Source organism: Suricata suricatta, chromosome 14 (genome assembly GCF_006229205.1).
Source record: "Suricata suricatta isolate VVHF042 chromosome 14, meerkat_22Aug2017_6uvM2_HiC, whole genome shotgun sequence".
Taxonomy (NCBI): Eukaryota; Metazoa; Chordata; class Mammalia; order Carnivora; family Herpestidae; genus Suricata; species Suricata suricatta.
Genome location: NC_043713.1, coordinates 79,468,411 through 79,495,677, shown reverse-complemented (window position 1 = coordinate 79,495,677; position 27,267 = coordinate 79,468,411). Strand labels below are relative to the sequence as shown.

Below are 27,267 nucleotides of genomic sequence, written 5' to 3'. Positions count from 1 at the left end.
GATTGGCGGGCTGCCTGGTGCCAGGTGGGCGCTCGGACAGGCAGGCGTGTGGTGAGCCCTAATCCCAGACCCCGGCCCACACCCGGCTGTCTGACCTTGCTCGGCGTGTGTGCTTCTTGGCCCAGACCCTAGTGGCCTTGAAAGTTTCACTCTCTGCGGAGTGTGGACAAGGAAATGGTAAACTTAAACCCACTCACTTGGGGAAGGTTAGGCCAAGTTCTCGGATCAAGTGAAAAAGCAAGTGCTCTGACCTGCCTTCCCTGCCCGGCCCCCAGCCCCCAGGCACTGGCAGCGGCCCCAGTGCTCTCCAGGCCACGAGAAATTTCGTCTCGGTTACGCTCTGGGCTGGCTGGCCTCCGTTCTCTCACCCCACCCCAGAAATCAGAGCCCGTGATCAGAAGTCTTACAACATGGCGCCACGTGTATAATCTCATTTATTTTGTTGTTTGAACTGCTTTTCACTACCCACCCTCCCGTGGGCTGCTGTCTCTTGCTTCTGACCTGTCCCCACACACAGCCTTCCCCCAGCCTCCTAACCCGCGAGGGTAGTCGCTGCCTGTCCGCAGCCTCCTGTTCTCGGAGCGTGCTGTGTGCGCCTCGTTCCTGCTCTCTGCGCTCAGAGGCCCGCTCCCTCCCGGCACCTGCATATGATAGATTTGATTAATGTCTTAGGGACTGCGTCGAGGGTTTGCTCTGTGGCATGATGGATTCCTAAAGATTGTGATAAAATGGGATTTTGGTGAAGTAGATAATTTAAAATATGGGCGAGAGGGCTGAGTTTGGCAAAGCTTCCTTTCATAGTATGATTAATACCCCTTCGCTCACCCAGTGCCGAGTTAGGTTTTATGAACCAAGTTCCTTCCGATTGGGGATTAACCTGCTTGTGGATTTTTTCGGCGCGTCTCCGGATGCCTATTTGAGGTGGGCTGGGGCCGACTGGGCAGGAAGGCGTGGTGCCCGACTCCGTGTAACGTCTGCATGGGCGCCGTTGTTGTGCGTGCAGATGTGATACACAACCGTGCCTCTTTCTAGTAGTACGAGTTTTGCAAAGGCAAAGATTGTATCTTTTCTACCCATACCCTGAGCGCATCATAAGCAGATGTGAGGTGACCTACCTGGGAGGGACTCACTGGGTTCGGAGAACACCCGAGGCCCCAGGTGACTCCGTGGGTCACAGTATAGCCGGCTCCTGCAGCCACTCGGGTCACAAGGAGGCACATACACATGTGACAGGTCAGAAAGAGTCCAGGCAGGGCCCGGCCCCTGCTGCCCCTGGGAATGCCAGCTTTCTGGATGGCTAGATCTCGCTTCTTAGACTTCCCAGTTCTCCCAGAGCCTACAGGTCCTGTGATTGTCGCGGAGGCCTGGGTGCTCAGCTCCCACCTTCCCACACCTCGCCCCACCACCCTGCCTTTAGCAAGAGGAAAAGGCTGCCTTTTTCTCTTGCTAATCTCTCTTTTTGTTAGATTGGGTTTTTATTTTTTTAAATTTTTTTATTAAAAAATTTTTCTTAACATTTTTATTATTGAGAGACAGAAAGAGGCAGAGCACGAGCAGGGGAGGGGCAGAGAGAGTTGGAGACATAGAATCTGAAGGAGGTTCTAGGCTTTGAGCTGTTAGCACGGAGCCCCATGCAGGGCTTGAACCCACGAACTGTGAGATCATGACTTGAGCTGAAGTCAGACGCCCAACCCGCTGAGCCACCCAGGCGCCCCAGATTGGGTTTTTATTTTTAAAAAAATGTTTTGTTTTTTTCATCCCTTTAGCTCTTGCTGAAAATCAGCTCGGGCAGAGCGGCTGTGCTCAGTGCGGGCTAATGGCTTGGAACCCCTCCAAGCTGCCGGATGTGTTGGCTTTCACTTGTGGGTGGTCTTTGACAAGTGTGATGTCTCCTCTCTGTGACTCTCGAGGGTGCCCTCTTCTCGCGGGCTCGGCTGCTCACACTTGGCTGGCTTGCCTCGTGTCGTCCGCAGTCACAGCTTTTACGGTGCGCCCCGGGGCCGGTCTGGTTGCCTCCACAGGGCTTGGATCTGATCGGCACTGGAGCCCACGCAGCCTCTGGGCCAGTTGCCCCGTTCGGGGTTAATTGCGGGTTATTTTGTGCCGTTTTCGGTTTGGAGATCAAACACTGGCCCGAGGTACACGGAGACTCATGAGTCTGGAGACACAGGGGTGGCTTGGGAGGATTCTCAGGCTGTGAGAAATGTGTGTGCGTTGGGTGGGTGTTGTTATCTGCTGGACGTCTGCCCTCTACCGTTTCTTCAGAGCCTCTCAGTCTACACCGAAGGACGGGGCGCAAATTCCGTCCTCACCTGCTGGTAACTTTGGAGCCTCCGACGAGGAACTTCACGTTCTCCTTCGCTTTCTCCTCCTCCTGTAGAAGGGGGGTAAGACTATCTCCATGCACGGTTGCCATAAAGATTAAGTGGGAAATTCCACATCACATTTCCGAGGACCAACTACATATGTGGAAACTCTAAGGAACGATAAAGGATCAGGCTTTCATTTTCAACAGAGTATCCACATTGCCCCCTTCTGAGCCCTGAGTAGGCAATTTAAGGACTGGATTGAGAGTTTGAACATGCTCTTCCTCTTATTAAAGCCTCTGACTTCCTCTTAAGGAATGTTGGCTGGGTGTTTTTGTGCATTTTCTTACATGGTAAACGAGGAAATAATAGGTTTACTCCCTTGGCCACCATTGTGGGTGCACTACGGGATAATTTAACTCGGGCGGCGGTCTCCTGCCCACTCGCTAGCTTGGCTTCTTGGTTGCCATTGTATTTTTCTTCCTTTTTTTAATATATATTCTTTAAGTTTATTTATTTTGAGAGAGAGAGTGAGAGAGAGAAGACATGAGCAGGAGAGGGTCAGAGAGAGAAAGAGAGATCCCAAGGAGCCTCTGCACTGTCTGTGCAGAGCCTGATGCAGGGCTCGAACTCATGAACAGTGAGATCATGACTGGAGCCGACACCAAGAGTCAGATGCTTCACCGACTGTGCCACGCAGGGGCCCCGCCATTATATTTTTCTTTATCTGTGATGCCTCGTTTTGGCTGCTTCTCTACTTGGCAGGAAGGGAAACTGAGGAAAATGGGAAGAGGAGGCTGAGCACAGCGGCTGGCCATGGACCGTGCAGCTCTCAGACCCCCGTTGGCTCCTGTGGGAGCAGCCGGAGCCATACAAGCCTGGTCCCCTGGAGAGGTGGCCTTCCTCCGACCTCTAGCTCTCTGCAGGCTGTCAGCCTTCCAAGCACTGTCACTCCCCCAAGGGGCCTGTGCCTCCGGCCGCCTCAGCCCGTGTTGCTGCTCTTCTGAGCAGAGAAGACCCAGATGTTGGGGCGAGGCCAGGGTTTGTGAAAGCCGGGTCAAACCATGCCCCCCAGGTGCTCCCAGGCAGGGGCCTGTGCCAACCTCTGATCTGTGCTGAGCAGACTGTCAGCTGACGCGGAGAGTGGGTCTCACAGCCACGCTCGCCTCTGGTCTGCTGGCCTCTCGCAGGGGCCCCGGGGGTGCCAGCGTGCAGTGGAAAATGCCTCTCATTCCCCCACTCGCTCTCCCGCGGCCCCTCCCCTGTCCCCGAGCAGTTCACAATTAGCATTTCTGATGCTGCCGAGTGAACGCAGGACAGATGTTCGCACAGGTGCCACACTCCTCATTGGGTAAACAGAGTGAGGCTTGCAGCCTGTGTGCGCGCGTGTGCGTGCGTGCGTATATGTGAAGCGTGGGGCTTTGACGTGTGCACAGACCTTACAGAATGTCTTTGCAAGGCATCCGAAGCCCTTTGCGCATGGTGGGTGCTCAGTAAGTACTTTTCAGGGAGTGATCCCTTCCAGCGAAAGCCCTTTGTTTCAACGCACCCAGTGACACAGGAGCAGGAAGCAGAACTGCAAGCCAAGTCTTGCAGTTCACGGACGAAGGGAGGAGAGATCCCGTCCTGCCTCACCCAGAGATTCCCTGCGGGCATCGGGCAAGCATGGCTCTCTCTCCACCTCGGCAGGAGGGGTGGTGGTGGGTGTGCAGTTGTGGCGGGACCAGGGAGGTGAGGAGGCTTCGGCAGTGGGAGTGAGCTTGCGGGGCTCCTGGCCTGGCCCTGGCCCCCCACAGGTGCGCTCCCCGTGGCCCCTGGGAGCACGAACTTGATTGGCACAACTGGTCAGGGTGCTTCCCTGGGAACCCGGGGGGCTCTGCCCCGTCTCCCTAATGCGGTGGACACCCCACCGCTGCTCCTGCCCTGCCTCTGCCCGTGTCAGCTTCAGGATCACTGGACCATCTACGGTTCCCCCCGAATGCCCTGCTGTTTGCTTTTCTGAGCTTTACGCGTGAACTTTCCTGTTTCTGGAGCATTCCCCTCACCGCACCCCCCGTACCTTGTGAACTTCTCTTCATCCTTCATCCTTCAGAAGTAGCCCGGACATCCCCCCTGAGTGCCCCCCGCCCCTGCCCACTGGCCCCTGCAGACGGTAGTCATGACATCCTTTTCTAGGCTGTCGTAACTGAGAAATGACTTTAACGCACAGACTCACATTTTTTCTTTTCGCCTCCTGATTGTGAGTCTTGTGAGGACAAAGTACAAGGTTTGACTTTTTTGAATCCCGGCCCAATGCCTGGTACACAGTAGGTGCTGAATAAATGTGTCCTTCAATTAAACCATATTTGTTTGTATCAAGAAGGCCAGCCCTCGTTCTCCCCAAATTACAACATGACTTAGCAAACCTGGAGAACTGCTGTCAAGGTCATGTTTGCAACCTCAGGATGCCGGGGGCGCTGTGTAGCCAGTTGCGGGTGGGCCCCCGGGGATGGGGTCACTACCCTAAATTATTAAGAGGCACTCAGTCCCCCAGCCCCTTGCAAGAGCCTCTGTTTACAGCCACTGCTCTCAACCTTCTCGCCAGTTCCCCTGCCCGTTCAAGCCCCTTCTGGGGCTGAGCTCATGTATCTACAGAGAATCACTTAGGGCCCCATCAGCTGGCCGGAAACAAAGTGGAGGAGGCCCAGGGCATGACCCTGGCCCCTTCCAAACCAGGGCCTGTCCTTCTAGAACAGCGCTTGACCCGTAGTACTGGCCTAGTTGAGCCTTTTGTTTTTCTTTCCTCCTCTGGCCCAAGGGTTTGGCAGGACGGGTTTTGGGCTCAAGGCCAGCAATTCAACTAGGTTGGCTCTGTGCCAGCGAGAGCCTTTCTGGAGTCAGTATATCTGCCCGGGGCCCTGCCCGTGTTTGCAGTCTCTCCTGGCGGGCACTGCCAACGTGGGCCTGCCTCCCACGCCATCTTGCAGCCGGTCAGCAGGAAGAGAAGGCCCGAGCCAAGGAGATGTGCGCTCTGCTGTCTTGCAGCGTCGTGTCTTTGGCTCGATTTTTATCTGGGGGGCTTTGAAGAGCCAGCCAGCGCAGAAGCCGTGTGGCAGCGCCTCACCCGGCAAACTCATCAGTGTCACTCTGGCTTATTTTCCTCCGCTCCTGGAGCTTTTTCCCATGGAGTGGGGCTCTCAGCGACAACTGGCAAGCGGTCGGGTGATGGCTCGTTGTGCATTCTGGCAGGCACCGCTTTCTGAAGGGCTCCAGGTGTTTTGTGGGTATGCCCATGCAACTCTGTGATGCCCTGAGCTCAGCTGGCCCCAGTCCCAGTGAGTGGCTGAAGAAACTGAGGCTCGGGGGATTTGGATGGTGACCTGGGGGTGGAGTGGGGAGGGGACAGGCACTGTCGGGAGTGAACCTGGGTGTCCAGGGTCAGGTTTTATCTCAAAGGGAATGTGTGTGGGGGGGTGTCATTCGAGAATGGGCGAGGTTTGGGGCATGCAGGAGGAGAGGTAACAGGAGCAAGGATTGAGTGGGGGTAGAGTCCTCACGGTGAACCTGCCCAGGAGCGGTCACGGCCAGGCATCCTGTCCTGTCCAGGAGCTCGGAGGCAGCCTCTTTCCCTGGACCCCATAGGAGTGTCGCAGCGGCTAGTCCAGCCCCTGCTGGGTGGGGGTTGGATCATAGAAGCCCTCCCCTCCCGCAGAGTTGTGCTCTCCCCTCCCTGGTGCAGCTTTATGGCGGCATATGGAAACTGTTTCTATTTACCCGGCACCACCAGGATGCGGGTGCACGCTGTGCTCCAGCGAACGGAAACCTTGGATTCCCCGCAGGGTCATTTCGGAGGCTGCATGCAAAGCAGCCAGCTGTTTTGCAGGGAGCGTCTGGGCCCCGTTACATCAGCGCGGAGGAAGCGTTACCATCTGTGCAAACAGGTCATCCTCGCTCATCGGCCTATCCTCTGCGCGGGGGACTTCTCCTTGGAGTCAGTTTTTTGCTGCTGTTTTTTGGTATTCTAACGCCTGCCCCTTCAGCCTTTTCTTTCAGCTCCTGCCCCTCCTCCAGCCAAGGATCTTATGTTCACCTCCCTAGGCTGATTGCCAGGATTCAGGGAGTGTAGTGAAGGGTTAGGTGTTGCATAAATCCTTAGCAGCTAAGGTCTACTGGCCTCTTCAGGCCACTGCCTGGTTTCCAAGGAGAGCTCTCTGCCCAGGGCAGTAGAACAAAATGTTTCCCTTCAGGGAACTTTCCCCGGACGCACAGAATGGGATCTTCCTGGTTGCCAAGAATGTTCCTGGTCAGCTTCCTCTGGCCCTTTTAAAACCTCCTGGGAGCCAACGGAGAAGCTGGCCTGTTGGGAGGGCCTGGACAGGGTCAAGGCTCCTCCCATCATCCTGCACCTGCTGTGTGTCTTTCCCCTTCTTCCCTCCCGTTTTCAGCCCGGTGTCCTCCAGGGAAGCGGACATGCAGAGGCGAGGACCAGCCACCATCTTCCTGGAGGAGGTGGTAGAGGGCCAGATCCCCGACCGCCCCCTGGTGAGGTCACCTCGTCTCCACCAGCTGGGCCCTTGCGGTATGCCTTGACCTTGCCTTTCCAGCCCCACCGGCAGAGCCCACCACACTCCAGGGGAGGACAGTGCCGGTCTGTGGTCTCACGTGTTGATTCCCAAGAAGTTTCTAATGATCCTTGGTGCCAGAGGCCATCCCAGCCCCCAGGATTGGGCTGGACCTGGGGTGCTGTGGTGAGAGGCCCCCGGACGGCTTTGTTATCCAGGACCTTCCTTGGGCAGAGGGCACACACGGAGGCACCAGCCATTCACCTGGAGACCCGGGGGGCAGATTCAACCCCGGGTGGGAGCAGTAGGTACGCAGGACAGGTGGCTGCTTACAGCCACCGGGGTTTGAGGGTCCCCAGGCAGGCTATCCGCAGCAGACCCAGTGTGCGTGGTGCATGGGCCTTTAACCAGGATGTGGGGACACATGATCCCCTAGCACTTTGTGCCCTGGTGACTGGTCGGGGGAGCCAGGAGTCCCCACACCACTCCTCACTCCCCGCTTTCCTAAGGAAGCCCACCAGGATGACCCCCAGCGAGCAGGGCCTGGTACCCCCAGCTACCCCACAGTCCGCATCCTCGGGCTCCTCTGCCTCCTAGGCCCTGTCGCTGCTCACCTGCCCCGCGCCCCTGCCTTCCTCTCCTTTATGGGCTGTAATTGCCCTGCCGCTCTCGGAAGCCGCTGAGCCTTTGAGCGGGCCTTATGCTGCGGCAATAAAGCACGTGGTATTTGGAGCATTTCCATGGCCCCTGTGGCCGCTTTTCTATCTCGGAAGTGGGAAGCAGCATTTGGAGACAGGGAATTAAGAACTGTGTGGTGCCCCAGCCCCTCCCCCCATTTGCTGTGTGGGGCACTGAAAATGCCTCTGGATTTGGCCGCAGGGCTGCCCCCTCCGTGCGAGGGCTACTCTTTAAAGGAGAAGCCAGAGGCTCCCTGCCTGCCATTGGCGCCCTTGCTCTAATCTCTAAATGTGCCCCCAGCCCTTGGAGCCAGGTGGGAAGGGGGCTCAGTGAAATCTCCTCCCGGCTTTCTTGAAAAGCCCTGCAGCCCCCGAAGGCTTTTCAGCCCTCCCCCTCCCCCCCCCCATAGAAGCACCACAAACCAGCTTTGGGGCTCTGCCTTCGGAGGCCTAGTAAGCAAGCCAAGTTCTGTGTTCTGCGCAAGTATCAGGTTGAATGGTTCGAACAAAGTCCAGCCTGGAGTGGAGACTTCTTTCTTCTTGGCTCTGCCAGCCCCATTTTTCCCTTTCTTTTGAAGGTTCTGCCCTGAATTACTAGTACAAAATAGCACCTCTCTGGCAAACGCTTAAATGATTTTTAGAAAACACAGAGATCAAGTCAGTGCCCCTTAACGCCCTCAGGCAATGCCCGCTGCCCTCCCGAGGGAGCCTACTCTGTGTTCCTCCTGGGCCCTGCCCTCCAGCCACTGGCCTGGGACTATGCTTTCTGGAATCTTCAGGGAAAGGCATCTTTTCACTTCACTTTCGATGTGTTTGTTGAACCTTCATACATCATGCCTAGGACTGTCCTGGGTTCTGGGGACACCACAAGTCCCTGTCCTCATGGAGCTGACATTCCAGGCAGGGAGACGAGCACTAGACAGTAAATAAATGCCTTGCTGGGTGGCAATACAACCCAAGAGGAAGCCCAGAGCAGCATGAGGACAGGGGGCGCCAGTGATGTGACTTCCAAAGATGTGAGAAGTCCGGGGAGGGCAGAGGGGACAGGACACGGAAAGGTCCTTAGGAGCAAGCAGGCGGGTGGGGTGAGAGGTCTTGGTCTCATAGGCCATTTTATTTTACTTATTTTTTTAAGTTTATATTTTGAGAGAGAGAGAGAGTGCATGAGCAAGAGGCAGAGTGGAAAAGAGAATCCTAAGCAAGTTCACAGAACCCAACTTGGGGCTCGAACTCACAAACCATGAGATCATGACCTGAGCTGAAATCCAGGGTCAGATGCTTAACTAACGGAGCCACCCATGGTGTCCTAGGCCGTTTTAATCCAGGGAAGGACTTTAGCATTTTCTTTGGAGCTGGATGCTGCTGGACCATTTGGGGGGAGAGAAGGGCTACCATCTGGCTTAGGCTTTTAAAGGATTATTGTTACACTGAACTACAAAGTTTACTTAAAACCCACACACAGACACACACAGCAAAGGACTTCTCTGGTGTAGAGCCTAGACAGAGGCAGGGTGGGAAGTAGGGAGCCCAGTGGGCAGAAGAGGTTGTGCTTCCCCAGGGAAGGGGTGGCTCGGGCCATGGCAGGGGGTGGAGTGGGAAAGCTGTGGGGTCTTATGGTCCAGGTGCAGCCAGTGTCTGGGGGTCACCCAGCAGAAAGAGTGAAGGGCAGATGAGGGGTGAGCCTCCCAACTCTCCAGGAGTTGCCTGCCCTGGGATTCTGGTGGGTGTGGCTGCTCCTTTTAGCACTTTAGGTCTGAGAAACTATTCTCCTGTCACCCCCTACCAAGCCCCTCTGCCTGTCCGTCACTCCTGGGCGGCCCCCCCCCACCCGGCATCCCAAGGTCTGCATGGCGGTCTGCATGAGGCCCAGCACTTCTCTTTGATGGGACTCCAGCCGTGTGCACAGCGGGCCGCGGAGCCCCCCTCCACGCTCCTCTGGTGAAGGAGGAAGGATCAGCATTTGTGTTGAGGAAGGCTCTAGACAAGGAGCCGGAGGCGCGGGTGCTAGACTTGGCTCTCCCACCCCGTCCCTGGCTCCCCAGTTCCCTACCTCTGAAAGATGGGCATTGAATTAAGTGGTCCCTACCCTCCATTCCAGACCAGACAGTCATTCTTTCTAAGATGAGCACCCCACGGCCGTGCTCCTCAAACCCATGAACACAACGAAAACGAATCACCAGGAAAAGGAAACGCGGCCGTTAGGCCAGTTAGGATGGCAGTTTCCGAAGGCGGCCTCTGATTCCCGTATCGATGTCCTCCTAGCCCATAACACCCTGTTCCCGCACCAGCTCCCCCTGCTGCACACACCGGGTAGGGCTCCTCTGGGATTTAGCGTGGTGCTTCTGGACACGGACCTGGCTGGCTTTCCAAATGTGCGAGGTTCCAGGCCAGTTCACACAGCTCTCTGTGCTCCCATTCGTCGCCTCCTCTGTAAAATGGGGCCAGTAGTGGCCGGTTGCGGGGATGAAGTTAGTATGTCTGTGAGGTGTTCAGAAGAGCACGTGGCACAGTGGACACGCTCTGGACGTGCGCACGTTTGTTATCTGGGCAGAAGCGGAGTTGCTGAGCCCCAGGTTGTGCAGATCTGTGGGGCCACGGTTCATCAGGGGAGGGAGAGGACTCTGTGTGCTAGAAGTTGCTATTAGCCCATCAGTGCAGGCGGTATTTGTGGAAGGCTGTCGGTGACTGGCCAGGTCCCGGCGATGGGCTCTGCCCCATGGGAAGCTCATGAATTTGAGTTGTTGTTAAGGCCATCTGCCCCTACCTGTCTGTCCCCTCAGGCTCTCTATGACCTGGAAGTCCATAGATGCCGGGAATTGCAAGGGCAGCTAGTCCAGACCACCGCTCGCTGGAAGAGCCTCCTTTCTGTTGCAGCGTCCCCACGGTTGGGGTGGAAAGGCTGTGCAACCTGTTCCTGGGGCCCCGTGGTGATGAGGCCCTTGCTGCCTCCAGGGCCATCCCCTTACCTCCAGTCCACACCCAGGGCCCAGCACCCAGCACCACCCTCCGCCCCGGGGACATCCACCAGACAAATGAGCGGATGAACGACATAGTTGTTGATTTAAAATAATTTTACTAAGGGGGGGGCGCTCAGACCGCTGGGCATCTGACTCAATTTCAGCTCAGGTCATGATCTCACAGTTCATGGGAGTTGAGCCCCGAGTTGGAGTCTGCTTGGGATTCTCTCTCTCTCTCTCTCTCTGCCCCGCCCCGCTGGCACACCAGTGCATGCATGCATGTCCTCTCTCTAAAAATAAATAAACAAATTTTTTTTTTTGCTAAGAATTATTTCCAAGTTACAGATCATATTTGGAATAAAACAACTATGCACCCAGCTGTCATAGAGCCTAGTATTTATTAACTTACTTTAGCAAATCAGACGTGACAGTTAAAGATCCCTCTGCCCAGGGCGTCATTGGGAAACTGCTTGTCAGAAAGGCCCTCCCTGTGGCCTCCCCTCCTGGGTTCCTTGTTCTGCCCTTCGCAGTCCTGCAGCACATCTGCTGTCCCACGCGTCATATCTCTGTGGTGCTCACTGTCACGTGGCGGCCCAGTGTCCATGCTCTGCTGTAACCAACTGTCCTCTGGAGCCCGGACTGTAAGTGCCGGGAAAGGCCCCGGGTAGCGCGAGCCAGACTGGGGGCTGTTGTCCCGTAGGTGGAAGGCAGGAGGGTAGTGAGGGCAAGGAGTGGAGTCGGGGTGAGAGAGGAGACCCTCCCACACCTGGTGACACACTGGCCGTGAGGGTGGGGAGGAAGGCGAGGGCAAGGCTTTCCATCAGAGGCTGGAACTCTGGTCCTACCCCCCTACCCTGTCCCAGTGGTCCCTGTGGGTTTCAGAGACCGGAGGGGGCTGTTGGCAGCATTGAGGGGGAGATGGCGCCCAGGTCAGGGTGCTTTGGGGTGCCGTGGGGCACCTGTTCGCAGGGAAACCCACTGGTGTGAGTGTGAGTGAGGTGTGGGTGGTGGGGTGTGGCCAGCACTGGGGGACACTGACCCACCCCCCCCGCCCCCACCCCCGTCATAGGAGTGCACAGTGTAAGTGGTGAGGGCCAAAGGGGAGAAACTGAGGAGGGTCAGGTGCCTTCCCTTGCCAGAAATGGGCTCAGGGAGCTCCCGGGTGGGAGGAAGAAGCTGGACCCATCTGCTGAGACCCCTGTGGGAGAGGAAGAGCTGGGAAGGCTCGCCCAGGGGGCCTCAGGGGCGGGGGTCCGCGCAGATGCCAGTGTCTCACACCGGCCGGGAGAGGGGCGCTCGTGTCCGCTGCCGTCTGTGCCAGCTTGTCGCTGCCCACCCCGCACAGCCCTGTCGCTTGTTTCACCGAGGACTGCTGTGTCACGGGCACAGGCTCCCGCCGTGGCACGTGAAGGTCGTGCACGAAGGCACGCGAGATCACAGCACCGCGCAGCTGCCCGCCCGCGGCTTCTCCGTGGGAGGCTCCTGAGCGCAGCCAGGGAGGCGGCTTGACCTTCCTGCGTCTCCGCCTAGGGCTTAGTTCTTTCCGAAATAGACAGTGGGAAACAGAGTGGGATCGGAGTCGGAAAATGTCGGCAGTGAGCAGAGAAGGACCTTCATGGTCAAGTGCAAGAGGTGTCCTACCTCCTGCTGGTACTTCCATTTAGAGACGGCACTGCTGCTGTAGTTTTCATCCTTGAGAGGCATGGAGCCTGCTGATTAGGAACTGGCCACCTAGCTTGGTATCCCGGCCCTGCTTCCCACCTGCTGCTTGCTAGCCTTTCTGCACCTTAGTTTCTTCAAGTCCAAAGTGGAATAATAGTGCCTTCTTTGTAGGATTGCTCTGAGAGTTAAACAGCTCAGTTGGTATAAAGCACTTAGATATGCATCAGTTATCTGTCGCTAAGAGAGCAGTTACTGCCTTAGGATATTCCGTGTGACAGTCTGCAGTCTGGGCAGGCCCCGATGGAGGCGCTTACTTCTGCGCCACGCAGGGTCACTTTGGGCACTTGTCTGGGGCTTGAGGATCTGGTTTTGAGATGGCTTGTTTGCCTGACTGGCGGGTTGGTGCAGGCTGCTGGCTGGGGGGCTCGGCTGGCCTGTGGATGGGGGGCCTTGCTTCTTCTCTACTGGCCTCCCCATCAGCTCTATGGGCTTCCACCCAGCACGGTGTTTGCGTTCCAGGAGTAAGGGTCCCAGTGGAAGACGATGGCAGCATTTTTGTGACCTCACCTCAGAAGTCATCAGCAGTTCGTGCTGCATCCTACACGGGTCAAGGCGGTCACAAAGGCTCACCGGGTTTCAAGACAGACCCAGAGGAGCCACGCACTGGGGAAGTGGCAAGGTTCTAGAAGGGCACGTAGGATGAAAGAGCATGCTGTGGCTATATTTGGGAAATAAAGTCTGCCACAGCATAGGCTTTGGCATGCAGTAAGCGTCAACAAATGTGTGTGCTAGCACTAGTTTAAACCATCTGCAGCTGTCATTCCAGACTCCTCTTTCATAGACGGTGGTCGTGGATGGCGCGGCAGTTAGATGTTAGAGGGCGGTCGTGTATGTAGTGCAGTGGTTAAATGCACCTGCTTTGGAGCCAGGCTGCCCAGGGTCAAATCTTGGCTCAGCCCCTTACAGCTGTGTGACCTTGGGTGAGTTGCTTCACCTCGGGCAGTAGCGTTCATGATCATGAGACCGGGATTGTGAGAATCACATCAGCCTGGAGCACAAGGCTCGGAGCCTGCAAGTCGTGGTCACTCATTGCTCCTCTTAGATGCCTCACTGGTGTAGTTCCTTCCAGAAAGATTCTCCTACTTGTACATCCTAGCAATGGAGATGAAGTTCGATCCAGAGGGACTGTGTGAACTGGAAGTCCCTTGCGTTTCCAGAGGCCTGAAGGTTGGGAGGGGAGAAAGGGAAGTGCACTGTTACAAGGTTCGCATACTATGCATGAAGTGGCACACAGCCACCTGAAGGTAGACTGCGGTCAATTAAAAATGTGTACTATAAACCCTAAAGTGACCTCTCAGTAACCAAAGAAAGCATTGTAGCTAAGCCAACAAAGGAGATAAAATGGAATCATAATAAATATTCAGTGATCCGAAAGAAAGCAGAGAAAGAAAACAAAGAACAGACGGGAGACCTATAAAAAGAAAGGCAAGATGATATATTTAAACCTAACCATATCGATAGTTACATTAAATGTGAGTAATCTAAATTCTCCAATTAAAAGGCAGAGATTTTCAAAGGGGGTTGGCGGGGGTGGGGTGAGGCAGCAAGACAAAACTGTATGCTGCCTACAAGAAACATAGTTTAGGAGGGCCTGCGTGGCTCAGTCGGTTAAACTTCCGACTTTGGCTCAGGTCATGATCTAACAGTTCATGGGTTTGAGCCCCACATCGGTTCTGCAGTGTCAGCAAGAGCCTGCTTCAGATCCTCAGTTTTCCACTCTCTGCCCCTCCCCTGCTGTCCCTCTCTCTCTCAAAAATAAATAAGCATTTTCAAAAATTAAAAACAAGAAACAGTTTAAATGGAAAAATACTTAGAGATTAAAAGTAAAAGAATGGAGAAAGCCACATTAATCACAAATCAAAAGAAATAATCAAAAGCTTGAGTAAATATATTAATAATAAAGACTTGTGTATATTTAGAGAGCATGTATGCATATATATATATATATATATATATATATATATATATGAAAGAACTCTCAAAATTCAAAAATAGGAAAAAATAACCCAATGAAGAAACAAGTAAAAGATTGCAAGATACTTCAGTGAAGATATACAACAGTCCTATGGAAAGACACTCAATATTATTAGTTCTAATGCAAGTTAAAAGCATTGAGATTAAAACCATGCAATGCCATCACACAGTTTTTAGAATGGTCAAGAGTAAGAATGACTGAGTGTGTCCAGTATGGATGAGGGTGTGGAGAAACAGGGACTCTCCTGCACGGCACGTGGGAGTGTAAAATGATTCAGTCATTGTGGAAAACAGCTCGGCAGTTTCTTAGGTTAAATATACGATCTAGCTATTTCACCCCTAGGCATTTACCCAAAAGAAATGAAAGTGTGTGTCCCTACAAAGTCCTGTACATGCATGTTCACAGTGCCTTCATTCGAAACAGCCCCGAACTGAAAGCAAGCTCAGTGTCCATCAACAGGTGTATGGATAAACCGTGGCAGGCCCTTCCAAGAGAGTGCCACTCAGCAAAAAAACCAACTGAGCCATCCATACATCACACAACATGGATGGATCTTGAATCATTATGCTGTGTGAGAGAAGCCAGAGGAAAAAAGAATACATACTCTTTGATTCCATCGGTGCAAAATTCTAAGCGACGCAGATTCATCGAATAGTGACGAAGCAGATCAGTGGTTGCCTGGGGGTGATGGGCGGAGGTGGGCATGGGGGGGTGATTGATGGATGTACGATCTTGATGCCAGTGATGGTTTCACAAGTCTGTGCATATGTCAGAACAAACGTGTGCATATATCAGAACATGCAAATTGTGCCTTTTACTGTGTGTCCACTATCGCTAAATAAAATAGTTTCTAAAAATGCGTGGAGAAGAGCTTTGAAGGACCCAACTGACTTTGGCTGGCAGTTCAAGGCCAGAAGGGCCAGTTATGACCCCGTAGCCCTAGGAACCCTACCGGTTTCCTCCCCTTTCCTATTTGGTTGTGAGCTTTACGTTATTTGCTTCTTGTCATCTCTGCATATCTCCTTACTCAAACTTATTTCATTCTTTATTTTCCTGTAGGTGGATCAGTTTGAGTGTGAATTATGGGCAACCGAATTCTTATCCTAGATGATAATAAATCTCCCCAACTGGTACCTTTGCTTACCATATATCAGTAGACACACTTGAGTGTTTTGACGAACCCAATTCAAACAGGCCTACGTACAAAAGGATCTTTATGGGCTCAGATTTTAGAAGTGCTAAGAGGTGGATGTCAGGCACAGCTTGATCCCAGGGATGCAACTAATATTTTCCCTGTGATTCTTTTGTCCTCCGTGGCTTCCTTTCTCTGGCAAGCTTCCTCACCTGGTGGCGGCAAAGGCAGCCGCCTGCAGCAACAGAGAAAGAGCCCCTCCTTCCTAAGTGGTCCGGGAAAAGACCCCAAGTTCAGCCCTCATTGGCTGGGCTTGGGACAGCACCTCGCCTGTATCAGTCCCCATGCAGGGAGATGAGGTGCTTTTTATTGCACCTGCCTGCCTGGCAGGCAGGGGTGGGGTCGGCCAGATACAAAGAATGGGTGGCGAGTAGGGGTGGATGTTCTCCAAAGGCAGATGGGGATCCGTGTACTGGAAGCAAAGGGGCACGGGTGTCTGCAGGGAAAAGCAACAGCTGACCCTGCACTGGGGACAAATCCAGTCGTTCTTGTTTTTAATGGCGTAGAACGTCACCTTGCTTCCAAAAGTCAAAAGTGTACAAAAAGATGACTCACGGGAAGGGAGTGACCACTTCTAGGCTGCCCCCCACGCCCCTCGTAAGTCACTGACTTCAGTGAGTCCTAATTCATCCTTCCTCTTTTTGTAAAGAGAGATCCGTATGCTTTCTTGCTTCCTCCCTTTTTTACACAAAAGATAGCATACTATATGTGCTCCTTTGCACTTGCCCGTTTCATTTAACAAGAGAATGAAAGATATTTGTAATTAGCCATGCTAATTCTTGCTATTATTGCGCAGGATCGAGCGTTGACTGGCACATAATGGGGTGTATGTGGGAGCGTATGGTGAATGGTGAATGGTGTCTTTATCCTCCCGCGCCTGGGCCGTGAGTGAATCTTTCTCCTCTCCCCGTGCAGATGGAGGCAGCTATGCCGTCCACGACTCCCAGGCCCCCAGCCTAGGCTCAGGGGGTCAGAGTCCCCCATCGAGCCCCGCCGGACACAACTGGGAGATCAATTATCAAGAGGCCGCAATCTACCTCCAGGTGAGCATCTCCGATCGGGCTCTATTCTCGGTGCCTGTTGGCCGAGGGGGCAGCCGGGGCCCTGCCACGTGCCCGGAAATTCAGTTCTGGCTCGGCTCCCGTTCCTGCTCTGTGTGCGAGCTTCTCATCTTTCGGAGAGGAGAGCCAGCCCGATGGTGCCCAGACAGGGAGGGTAATGTGCGTGGGCTTTCTTGTTACCCGCCGTACGTGGCCCTGCCTGCCCCCGAGGTTCCCGGAGTCCATCCACTTGGCCTTCGCAGCCCCGCTCCCCATTCACAGGCCCTGACAGTCAGTTCCGAGGGGGAGTTCCTGAAATCACGTACTACTGTAGCAGGCGCTGGTGGGCCTGGTGTGGGAACTTAGAGACAGAGCTTTCTTCCCTTCCTGCTTAGTCTGCTGTTGTTTTCACATTTGGTATTTCTTGCTTGGTTCTTGTTTTTTTGGTTGGTTTTTTCTCTTTTTTTTTCAATAAAAACAATACTTTTTTTTTTTTAACCTTTATTTATTTTTGAGAGACAGAAAGAGATGAACGTTGAACAGAGGAGGGCCAGAGAGAGAAGGAGACACAGAATCAGAAGCAGGCTCCAGGCTCTGAGCTGTCAGCACAGAGCCCGATGCGGGGCTCGAACCCACAAATAGTGAGATTATGACCTTAGCCGAAGTCGGACGTTCTACCGACTGAGCCACCCAGGCGCCCCAGTACTTTCTTTATAGAAGCAATACATGCTCACTACATGCTCACTGCAGAGGGGATGCGGCAAAAAAAAAAAATTCACCTGAGTCACTGTCAACATTATTTGAAAATAAGGGGTGCCTGGGTGGCTCAGGTTTTTGATTTTGACTCAGGTCTTGATCTCACAGTTTGTGAGTTCGAGCCTCATGTCGGGCTGTACACTGTGTCAGCATGGAGCCTCTCTGGAATTCTCTCTCCTCTCTCTCTGTCCATCCCACTCATGCTCTCTCTCTCTCTCTCAAAATAAATAAACGTTAAAATTTTTATTAAAAAAGAATAATACATCGGTTTTACTGTTTTGTAAAGTAATTTTAAAGTCACGTGGTATGTACAGTTGTGTAATCTGCTTTTTTAAATAGTATGTAACAGAGCTTTTTTCTTATGCTCTTATAATTCCTATAAACAAATTTTAATGACTTTATAATTATATCTGATAAATGGATCCTAATTTATGTAAACTGTCCTGAAAAGGCTGGATATTTTCCCATTTTTTATAATTCCCTTATTATATAGTATGCATTTCCCTATTATAAGTTATAATCTGAAGACAATCTATGCATAGAGCTATTTCTCTCTCTTTCTCTCTTTAACATCCAGGATTATTTTATTAGGAAAGCCTCTAAGAAGTGGGATTACCAGATGGAAGGAATCAACACTTTTAGGGGCCTCCGTGTACAATTATCGAATATTCTCCAAGTGGGGGAAACTGCCTCTTAACTGCCCATCTCACCGTCTGTAGCATTAGTCACTATAATCCTGCCATTCTTGTCACCATAAGATGCTAGTCACTGTGTGCATTGAGTCAGAGTTTAGGTGAGGAAGTGGAATTTTTCTTAAATTCATTTGAATAATAATTTTCCCTGATCTTTTTTCTTTGAAGCAGCTCCCACTTGCAAGTATGTGTTTTGTTATTTTCTTAAAAAAGATTTCATTACATTTGGATAGTTATTTGATGGTTGCTCAGTTCCCTTGATGCCTCTCCTGTATGATACAGCGTCACATAAGGTGTGTTCCTCACAACACAAACAACAAATCCATTTTGATTCAGGTTAAAGCAACCGAAATGTTTCAGGGACGTTCTGGCAAGCTCGAGCACGCCCGTCTCATGTGGCAGGGTCCCGCGGGGTCGCCCGGCGCCCTGTCACCTTAAGGTTGAATAGATACCAGATCAGAGCACAGGATGGGTCAAAGCGCAGAGTTGGGGGTCTTGGGTGCCCCCGGAGACCTGGTAACTCCTTCACTCCGTAAGCAGGTGAGAACATCAGCAATGGAAATCTCTCTCTTTAAGGGGGGCACCTGCCAGTCATTCTCACAGCCCTCCAAGGTGGTCTCATCATCTCCCATTTGCAGACAAGCAGACAGCACTCAGAGGGGCTCAAGGAGGCCAAGGCCCCCCAGCAAGTGAGTTCCGGAGCGTGGATGTAAACCGCGTCCAGCTCACCTCAGTCCATGCTCATTCCTCTATACGTTGTTGCTTCATTTCTTGACCTGGGCCCATGGGTCCACTTGAAAATGGGCCCCGTGGTTGTGGAGAAAGAGGCTACAGAACTGCAAGTATAGTATGATGATTTTTATATAACATTCACACACACAGACACACACACACACGGGTCCACATATGTGTGTAGCAGCATAGACCTGTGCGCGCACAGATCCCCATCCCCTTCTGGGAAGGTGTTCATCCAACACGTAAAGGTGATTATCTTTGGCTGACGGGATTTTTACTGCCTTATAATCCTGTGTATTATTTGAATTATGCTCACCAACAATGAATCCTTTTTTTGTTTTAGTTTTTTTGTTTTTATTTTTTTTAATTTATAATAGTTTATTGTCAAATTGGTTTTCACATAACACCCAGTGCTTCTCCCCACAAGTGCCCCCCCTCCAAGACCATCACCCTCTTCCCCGCCCCCTTCAGTCCTCGGTTCGTTTTCAGTATTCAATAGTCTCTCATGATTTGTGTCCCTCTCTCTCCCCAACTCTCCTTCCCCCTTCCCCTCCCCATGGTCCTCTGTTAAGTTTCTCCTGTTAGACCTATAAGCGCAAACATATGGTATCTGTCCTTCTCTGCCTGACTTCTTTCGCTTAGCACGACACCCTCAAGGTCTATCCACTTTGCTACAAATGGCCAGATTTCATTCTTTCTCGTTGCTATATTATACTCCATTGTGTATATACACCACATCTTCTTGATCCACTCATCAGGTGATGGACATTTAGGCTCTTTCCATGATTTGGCTATTGTAGAAAGTGCCGCTATGAACATTGGGGTACATGTGCTCCTATGCGTCAGCACTTCTGTATTCTTTGGGTAATAAATGAAAATCAAAGCAGACCTCAGACGCCTCTGAACAGTAGTTCATGGCTGTTTCTGGCGGGTAGGGGGGGTGCATTTAGCTGGTGTCAGATGGTCTTTTTTTTTTTTTTTTCCTGCTTTGCCTCTAAGCTGTGGGCATGGCCCCCGAACCAGACGGTTGGGGCCCTCAGGCAATTGGCCCCTTGCTCCTTTGAGGATACCTAGTGCCTGAGGTTTGCTCTCTTCCCAAATTGTACCTGGTAACTCACTCACCCTCGGGAGCTGGTGCTATTGTGGTCCTGGCGCCTCAGAGACAGTAGTCACTTTCTGGGTGGACTTTGGCCCCAGGGAGCAGAGAGGGAAGCTGGGAGTCAGGTACAACTGGCCTGTCTTCTCATTCCTTCTCATCTGGTATATGATCAGCAGTGAGGAAATCAGACCAGGGTTCTCCTTGGGGTTTGGATCAGAACCCAGCGATGTGAGTAAATCTCCCTCCGTCCTTGTTGGTAGAGACCTCATCTGCGCTCCTGGTAATTCTAATCCCTGGAGGTAAAGCCTGAGCCCCCCCACTCCTGCCTTGTTGGTGGTTCCGTATAACCAGACCTGGCTCTTTATTGGAAGATGTTACCCAAGAATTGCACTTTTTAATAATCCAAACCAGAAGTTTCCCGGGCCACCCTGTGTCCCCACCCCCCCCTCCCCCGCCCCGGCCCTGGCAGTGATGGTAAAAACCACAGTCCTGCACAGATCACAGGGCTTCGAGGGAGGCTCGCCAGCCTGCCATCCCTCCCACTGCTGGGATGTTTGTTCTCTTTGTCTGGCCTGCCCCTGTCCAGTCTGTGGTTTGGCTTTAGTTTTTCATAATGAGGCTAGTGATGTCTCTGGCTCCAGGGAAGTGACTTGTTCAAAGCCGCCCTGCAAACCACAGCCCAGGTCAGAGCTCCCCACCTCGAAGCTGCAGGGAGGTCCCGGGACCGGGCTGGGGTCTGGAGAGGCACTCTCTTACAGGTGCGGTTCACCCTACCGGACTCCCAGCATGCACCTCCTGTGCGTACCAGGCACCGTGCTGGGTGAGCTCAGCACCCCATCCCCTGCTTGCTCTCTGACACAGACCTGGGGAGCTGACGCCACCTTGGGGTGGTGCGGGAGCCCACCGGGCCAGACGCTTTCCATGCACAGTGTCTTCCTGCCTGGCGGCAGCTTCCGCAGGAATCACTGTGATGCGTTAGTCTCCCCTCCCTGGAATAGGGGGTGTGAGGATGGAGAGGGTGGCCTCATCCCAGAGGAGCCCCAGAGTCGAAGGTCTGACCCCATTCCAAGACCGGGATGGGGTGGAGGAAACGGGAGCAGGGCAGTGTTGTCCCCTCCCCATTCAGAAGCACTGAAGGCGATGATGCAGAACATTATTACCAAGTGACTTTGTCCTGCGCATTGGCTTGCTGGATGGGGTGCTGCCGTGAGAGATGAGGAGGTGGGGTGGCCCCTCGCCCTGTGCCCACCAATCACAGGGAGGCAGTGAAGACTTCCCCGCAGCCACCAGAAGGCGGACCCTAAGAGGGAGGGCCAGCAGTGGCCTCAGGCTGTCATCTGCTTGTCACAAGCAGACTGTTCCCAAGATCCTGTCATCAGTAGAAGGCTAATGACAATCTGGTGATTGCCCGGCTCCATAAGGTCAGGGCCCACTGAAGCTTCTGTACCTCGATTTTCTCATCTGTCCAATAGGACAATAGAAGCCCCGGCCCAAGAGGGACGTGATCAGGAGTGAAGGAGTGTCCAGGGCTCAGGGAAGGGGCCGAGCACGGTGCCTGGCCAGGTGGGCACCTTGGTCAAGGTCAGCCCCTGTCCCATTACTGTTGGAGCTCAGGAATCAGGGCAAGGCCTGTCCTTGTGCAGGAGTTAGGAAATGAGATGGAAATAGTCAAGAAAGTAAGAAGGGGAATATATATATATATATATATATATATATACGTAGTATACATACTATACTGTATATAGTAAGAATATACTATGTGCATATAGTAAGGGTGGTCTCAGGCTCCTTTTTTCCTCAATGTTAGTATTATTTATAATCGTAATAGTAGGTAACCTCAGCAGGGAGCCGACTGTGTGCCAGGCACCATCCTAAGCGCCTTACAGGAGGAGCCCTGTGACTAAAGACATGTGTTAGCTCTCTGGCAGTTGAAGAAGGGGAAGAAACTTCTTCAGCGTTGTCCGGGGAGGCGCGGGGAAGCCAGGACTCAGCTGTCTTTGCCTACCCCAGAGCCCCCAGCTCTTTACACCCAAGGGCGCTTCCGAGAGTGATTTGGCCGCTAAGGGGCTCCCCCGTGCCGCCTCTGTTCTCACTCCCTTGGGATGATTTATTCTTTGATTCTTCCAGGTGGTTCTTAGGAAGAAGCAGGTCCCTTGAGTTCTGTCCGCAGACTCGACAGGGTGCAGTCTGGTGAAGATAAGACTTTTTCTGTCCCATCATCAACTTCCATCTCTAGCCCGACACTTGGCTCGTTCGCCAAGGGCCCTCCTCCTCCCCCAGCCCCTGACACCTCTTTGGTGCCGCGTCCTCCCGAGGCCCGTTTGCCCACGCGACTCTCGTTTCTTCAGGAAGGCGAGAATAATGACAAGTTCTTCACCCACCCCAAGAACGCCAAAGCGCTGGCGGCCTACCTCTTCGCACACAACCACCTCTTTTACCTGATGGAGTTGTCCACGGCCCTGCTGCTGCTGCTGCTCTCCCTGTGTGAGGCCCCCGCTGTGCCTGCGCTCCGGCTCGGCATTTACGTGAGTGTCCGCGAGGCAAGCCTGGAATGGAACATTCTGGAAGGGCAGATACTCCAGGACGAACTTAAAACAGGGAGGCCCTGTGGGAGGAAGGGAGCGGGAGGAGGGGGTCATGGAGGCCTGGGAGCAGCATTGCATTGCCAGTCTTGCCTGGGGTCCTTGCTGGAGGGGAATGCACGGCCCCCAGGCTCTCTGTGATTGGGCTTGCTGGAACATTCCAGAGAGGGGCACCATCTGATTGCCGCCACGCCTGGTTTCCAGGGAGTGGGTGCACCTGACTACAGTCCCGCCTACCGTCTCCAGCCTTAGGGGAAAAGGGAGCCAGGTGTGACTGCCAGGAGGCTGGGGGGCTGGTGGGGCGACATCTCCTCCTACCATTTGGTTGCAGGTGCACGCGACCCTGGAGCTGTTCGCCCTGATGGTGGTGGTATTTGAACTCTGCATGAAGTTGCGTTGGCTGGGCCTCCACACCTTCATCCGACACAAACGGACCATGGTCAAGGTGATGCGGCCATGTCTGATTGGCGTTTTCTCCCATGTCAGCTTCAAGCCTGTATCTTCAGTTCAATGCCTGATTCCCTGTGGGTCGAGCCCTGCACTCGGAACTGTAACCCTGGGGCCCCGTACTCGCCATGCCTTGCAGAGCCGCACTCCGGTTGTCACGGTGACGCTAGCAGGGGCCACAGTGATTTGGCATCTGGTGCGGGCCGGGCATTGGCACAGCAGCCTTCACAGGAGATGGGTGACTGTCCCTAGTTGACACCCTGCTAGCCAGGCGGGAATGGGATCTCAATCCCGCAGGCATGGGATTCAAACCCAGGTCTGTCTGGCCTCCGCGCCCATGCAGATCAGTGACCGGTAACGAACGCCTCTCTGTGTGCAGCGAGTAGGAACGTGTCAGAGTGGGCTCTGCCAGGAGGATGTGCCCGAGGAATGGCGGATCGCTACAGACCTCGGTGCCCTTCCTCGTGGGAACGGGGAGAGCTGAAGGCAGAGGGTGGGCAGACGTGGCCGGCAGGGTGGCAGTGTTGCTGAGGGAAGACTACCCAAGGAGCCGCTGGGAGCACGGCTCCGTTCCTGCCGGGGCCATACATCCGTGCTGGCCGCCAGAAGGCTTGTGTCCAGGGCCTGCTCCAAACTGGGGGAGTGAGAGCTGGAGGAGAAGGGAAGGACCTCTCGAGGCCCCGGGGGACAGGATCTTGCAGGCAGGGGGCTGGGTTGGAGATGCTGATGGAGCTCCGTGCCCGTCCGCCCCCAGACCTCCGTGTTGGTGGTGCAGTTCATCGAGGCCATCGTGGTGCTGGTGCGGCAGACGTCCCACGTGCGCGTGACCCGGGCCCTGCGCTGCATTTTCCTCGTGGACTGTCGGTACTGCGGCGGCGTCCGCCGGTAAGGCCTGGGGCCTGAGGCGGCCGCTCTCCTGGCCTGGCCGGGACCTCTGGGCCTGTGGGGCAGGACCCAGCAGGTCAAGTAGTGATAGGATCGGTTCTGCACGCTGGGAAAGTATAATAAGCCTGCTCGCTTCCTTCGAAGTAGACCCACGCAGCACGGAAGGCGGTGCTCCACTCGGGGTTTGGTTCCCTGGCTCCAGGTCTGGGGCTCTTTCCCGTCTTCCTTGCAGCCTTGAGGGGCTGGCTCCTCTGGTACATTATTTGCCCAAACACAGCGGCGGCGGCTCCAAGCCCAGCACGTGCACAAAGTCCGAGTGACTGAGCAGGCTGACCCCCTCACTGAGCCTGGGGGGCTGGACCCAAGCCTGCACGCTAGTCTGGAGCTAAGCTTAGATCGAAGAGCCCATCTGGGAACTCTCTCGACGAGGGTACTGAGAGACGGCGGGCTGGCGCTTCATTCTTCAGGCCCTGCTCAAAGCTGAAGGCAGGCGTCCTGGGACTAGGTGGCCCTGAAATGTCTTGGCACATCTACTCCTGGAAGCTGTGTGCCCAAGGCCACGCACTTGGCCTTCTGCTGTTCTCCCCATTACTTACCAGGGCCCTTGCCTGCTCGGGAGGGAGGAGGGCTGTGTGCGCTGCACCTGCCCGAGTTCTTCCCCGGCACCACTGAGCGGAAGTCCTCCGGGAAAACGCTAAGTGTGATTTCACAGGGCAGGGTGCGGCGGGCTGTGGTTGTGTGAGTCAGGAGCCCCGGTCCCCCATCTCGCCTGTGGAGTCCCAGACAGCGGCCCCTCGGGCCCCGCTCCTCCTCCCCCCGGCCTCACCTCTCCTCGCTGCTGTCTCCCCAGCAACCTGCGACAGATCTTCCAGTCCCTGCCGCCCTTCATGGACATTCTCCTGCTGCTGCTCTTTTTCATGGTCATTTTCGCCATCCTTGGTGAGTGCCCTGCGCCCTGGGGCCCTGCCAGCCCCTCACAGCAAGCTCACGGTGCAAGAGGAATTTACTTTGACAGTCGGAGAAGTTCAGGGAGCTTTTACAACTGGTTAAACACCCACGGCCTTCAGCTTAGCAAATGAAGGATTGGGGTAAAATGGAAGCCCCCTCTCTGTCTTTTCATGGTCTCAATTCCCTTTCCCCTCGGAGGTACCCCTGACCTAAGCCTGCCACTGCCACGCGTATCTTTATGGCTATATTTGGTATTTCCTTAAACGAGTAAGTGGTACCACTTTGCAGACTGGAACATTTTACGGGGCTCCTGGGTGGCTCGGTCAAGCACCTGGCTTTGGCTCAGGTCATGAACTCACGGTTCTTGAGTTCGAGGCCTGCGTTGGGCCCTGTGTTGTCAGCTCAGAGCCCAGAGCCTGCTTCGGATTCTGTGCCTCCCTCTCTCTGCTCCTCCCCCACCCCCCCAAAAGAAATAAACATTAGAAAATTAAAAAAAATAAAGCAGTGGTTACATAATGTGTGTGGCCCCTCTGCAGGTGGCTCTACGGCGAAGTTTGTTCCGGTGGTGGGCATTGTCACCGTGACGCGTCACACCGCAGTGAACACTCACGTGTCTCCTGGTGTGCGTGTGTGAGAGCTTCTTTCAGGGCCTGTGCCTAGGACGTTAGCATCCGCACACTTCAGCTTCACCAGACACAGGCAGGGTCACGGCCTTTCTCAACCTGAAGAGGCCTTGCCTTTTCAGACCAGGCCGAGTATTGATGCCACAGCCATATCCAAACATAGGACAGAGACGGTAGAGATCCTGGAACATGGCTAGGAAGCCCGAGGTCCCTTCTGTAGTCCTGGGATGGCGGAGACCGTGGAACCAGGGAGCCCTGTGTCTAAGGCCAGCACCCCAGGCCCTTATGACTGCTGTGTCCTGGGCCACTGGCTGCCACCTCACCTCCGACCCTCCGACCCTCCACCCTACCACCCCTACCACCCGTCTCTGTAGAACTTCCTTTGTGCTCCAAGGGGGCTAATTACCTTGAGGGGAGAACTTTTCCCTTTTCCCACTTGGGATTTCAAGGCCGCGGGGCAATAGCCCATTCCAGAGAAGAGGAAACTGAGGGTGTTTGCATCCCAGGACCCTGGGCTAGAGGAGAACAAGGGGCTCTCTTTGGAATTGTTACTTGGCCATCATTTTCTCAAAACCCAAATCGCAACCCAGCAGTCTGGACTCCAAATCCTGCCTGTGGATGAGTTTCATTTGGTCTGAAAACGTTGAGCCAACATTTGAAAATTAGATTTATTGCATGAAAATACAGATTTCCAGCCTTGAAAAAAAATTTTTTTTTAATTAAAAAAAATGGAGGTATAATTGACATACAACATTGTATTAGTTTTAGGTGCATAACAGAACGATTTAATATTTGTATATATCACAAAACGGCCCCCACGGTAAATCTAGTTGCCATCTGTAACCCTACACAGTTACAATTTTTTTCTCTACTGATGAGAACTTTTTTTTTTTATTTAAAAAATTTTTTTAATGTTGATTTATTTTAGAGAGAGAGACAGCACATGTGTACGAGCGAGTTGGGGAAGGGCAGAGAGAGAGGGAGACACAAAATTCAAAGCAGACTCCAGGCTCCGAGCTGTCAGCACAGAGCCCGATGCGGGGCTCAAACCCACAAACCGTGAGATCCTGACCTGAGCCGAAGTCGGACACCCAGCGGACTGAGCCACCCGGGCCCCACTTCAGATGAGAACTTTTAAGATCTACTCTCTGAACAGCTTTCAGATATAGAACAGAGTGTTATTAACTAGTCAACATGCTGGGCGTCCAGTCTTTTTTCTTTTTTAAGTTTATTTTTGAGAGAGAGAAGAGGGCATGCGGCAGGGAGGGGCAGAGAGAGAATCCCAAGCCGGCTCTACGCTGTCAGCACAGAGCCCAGTGTGGGGCTCGGTTTCCCGAACCGTGAGATCGTGACCTGAACCGAAATCAAGTCAGATGCTTGACCGACAGAACCACCCAGGCGCCCCTGTACGCCCAGCCTTTTTCAACAGTAGACGCGGTGACTCTTGGGCCACATTCCCCAGTGGCAGCACTTCTGCCGTGTCCAGTCGCACCTGCTCCTTTAGACAGAGCGCGTGTCCTCAGAGTGCTGCCATCCCCGTCACTCCCTGATGCTTCCCTCTGCCCCCAGCGCTCGCTTACATTTCTTTGTGCGATCCTTTGGTGTCGGGTTTGGGACCTCTGCTCTGACCCTTTTTATCCATCTGTTTTCTGCCACTGTCTAGGTTTCTACTTGTTCTCCTCTAATCCTTCGGACCCCGTAAGTAATCACCCTGTTTATCTGTTTCTTCTTCTATCTGGGGCCTTTCCCCGCAGACAAAGGGGGCAGCCTGACGTCCTGGCCACGTGAGCAAGGTTTCTCAGCACGGCTTATGGCTCCTGTCACCCACACTTGAGCTGGTCCCATCCTTAAGCGCCGAGGGAATCCCCTTTCTTGGCCTTGAGAGGCCTGTTTCTGGGATCAGATCTGGAACAGATGTGGTGAAGGAGCAGTGGAGGGAGCCAAACGGATGCTGCAGACCTGTGATTCTCTAGGAAACGGTCCCAGTCAGTTGTCCGCTTCTGCCAGAAGCGCAGAGTTTGAGAAGGCCAGAGGTGGCCGGACTCTGTATTTGTTTCCCCACTGCCATCGTCAAGGCTCCTTGGCAGGAG

General features: G+C 53.7%; 1 protein-coding gene across 3 annotated transcripts in view; it reads left to right on the top strand.

Annotated features, from left to right (window-relative positions):
* TPCN1 (two pore segment channel 1) overlaps positions 1–27,267 on the top strand; it is a 56,272-nt gene that overhangs the window by 11,112 nt on the left and 17,893 nt on the right. For 2 of the 3 annotated variants that reach the window (XM_029921238.1, XM_029921237.1), the window contains exons 3-10: positions 16,286–16,413; positions 18,435–18,547; positions 19,869–19,920; positions 22,041–22,217; positions 22,606–22,719; positions 23,476–23,606; positions 24,457–24,545; positions 26,841–26,875. In XM_029921238.1, coding sequence (XP_029777098.1) covers positions 16,286–16,413; positions 18,435–18,547; positions 19,869–19,920; positions 22,041–22,217; positions 22,606–22,719; positions 23,476–23,606; positions 24,457–24,545; positions 26,841–26,875 — 839 coding nt within the window. The remainder of the gene's footprint in view (positions 1–16,285; positions 16,414–18,434; positions 18,548–19,868; positions 19,921–22,040; positions 22,218–22,605; positions 22,720–23,475; positions 23,607–24,456; positions 24,546–26,840; positions 26,876–27,267) is intronic. The other variant, XM_029921239.1, reaches the window with a different exon arrangement.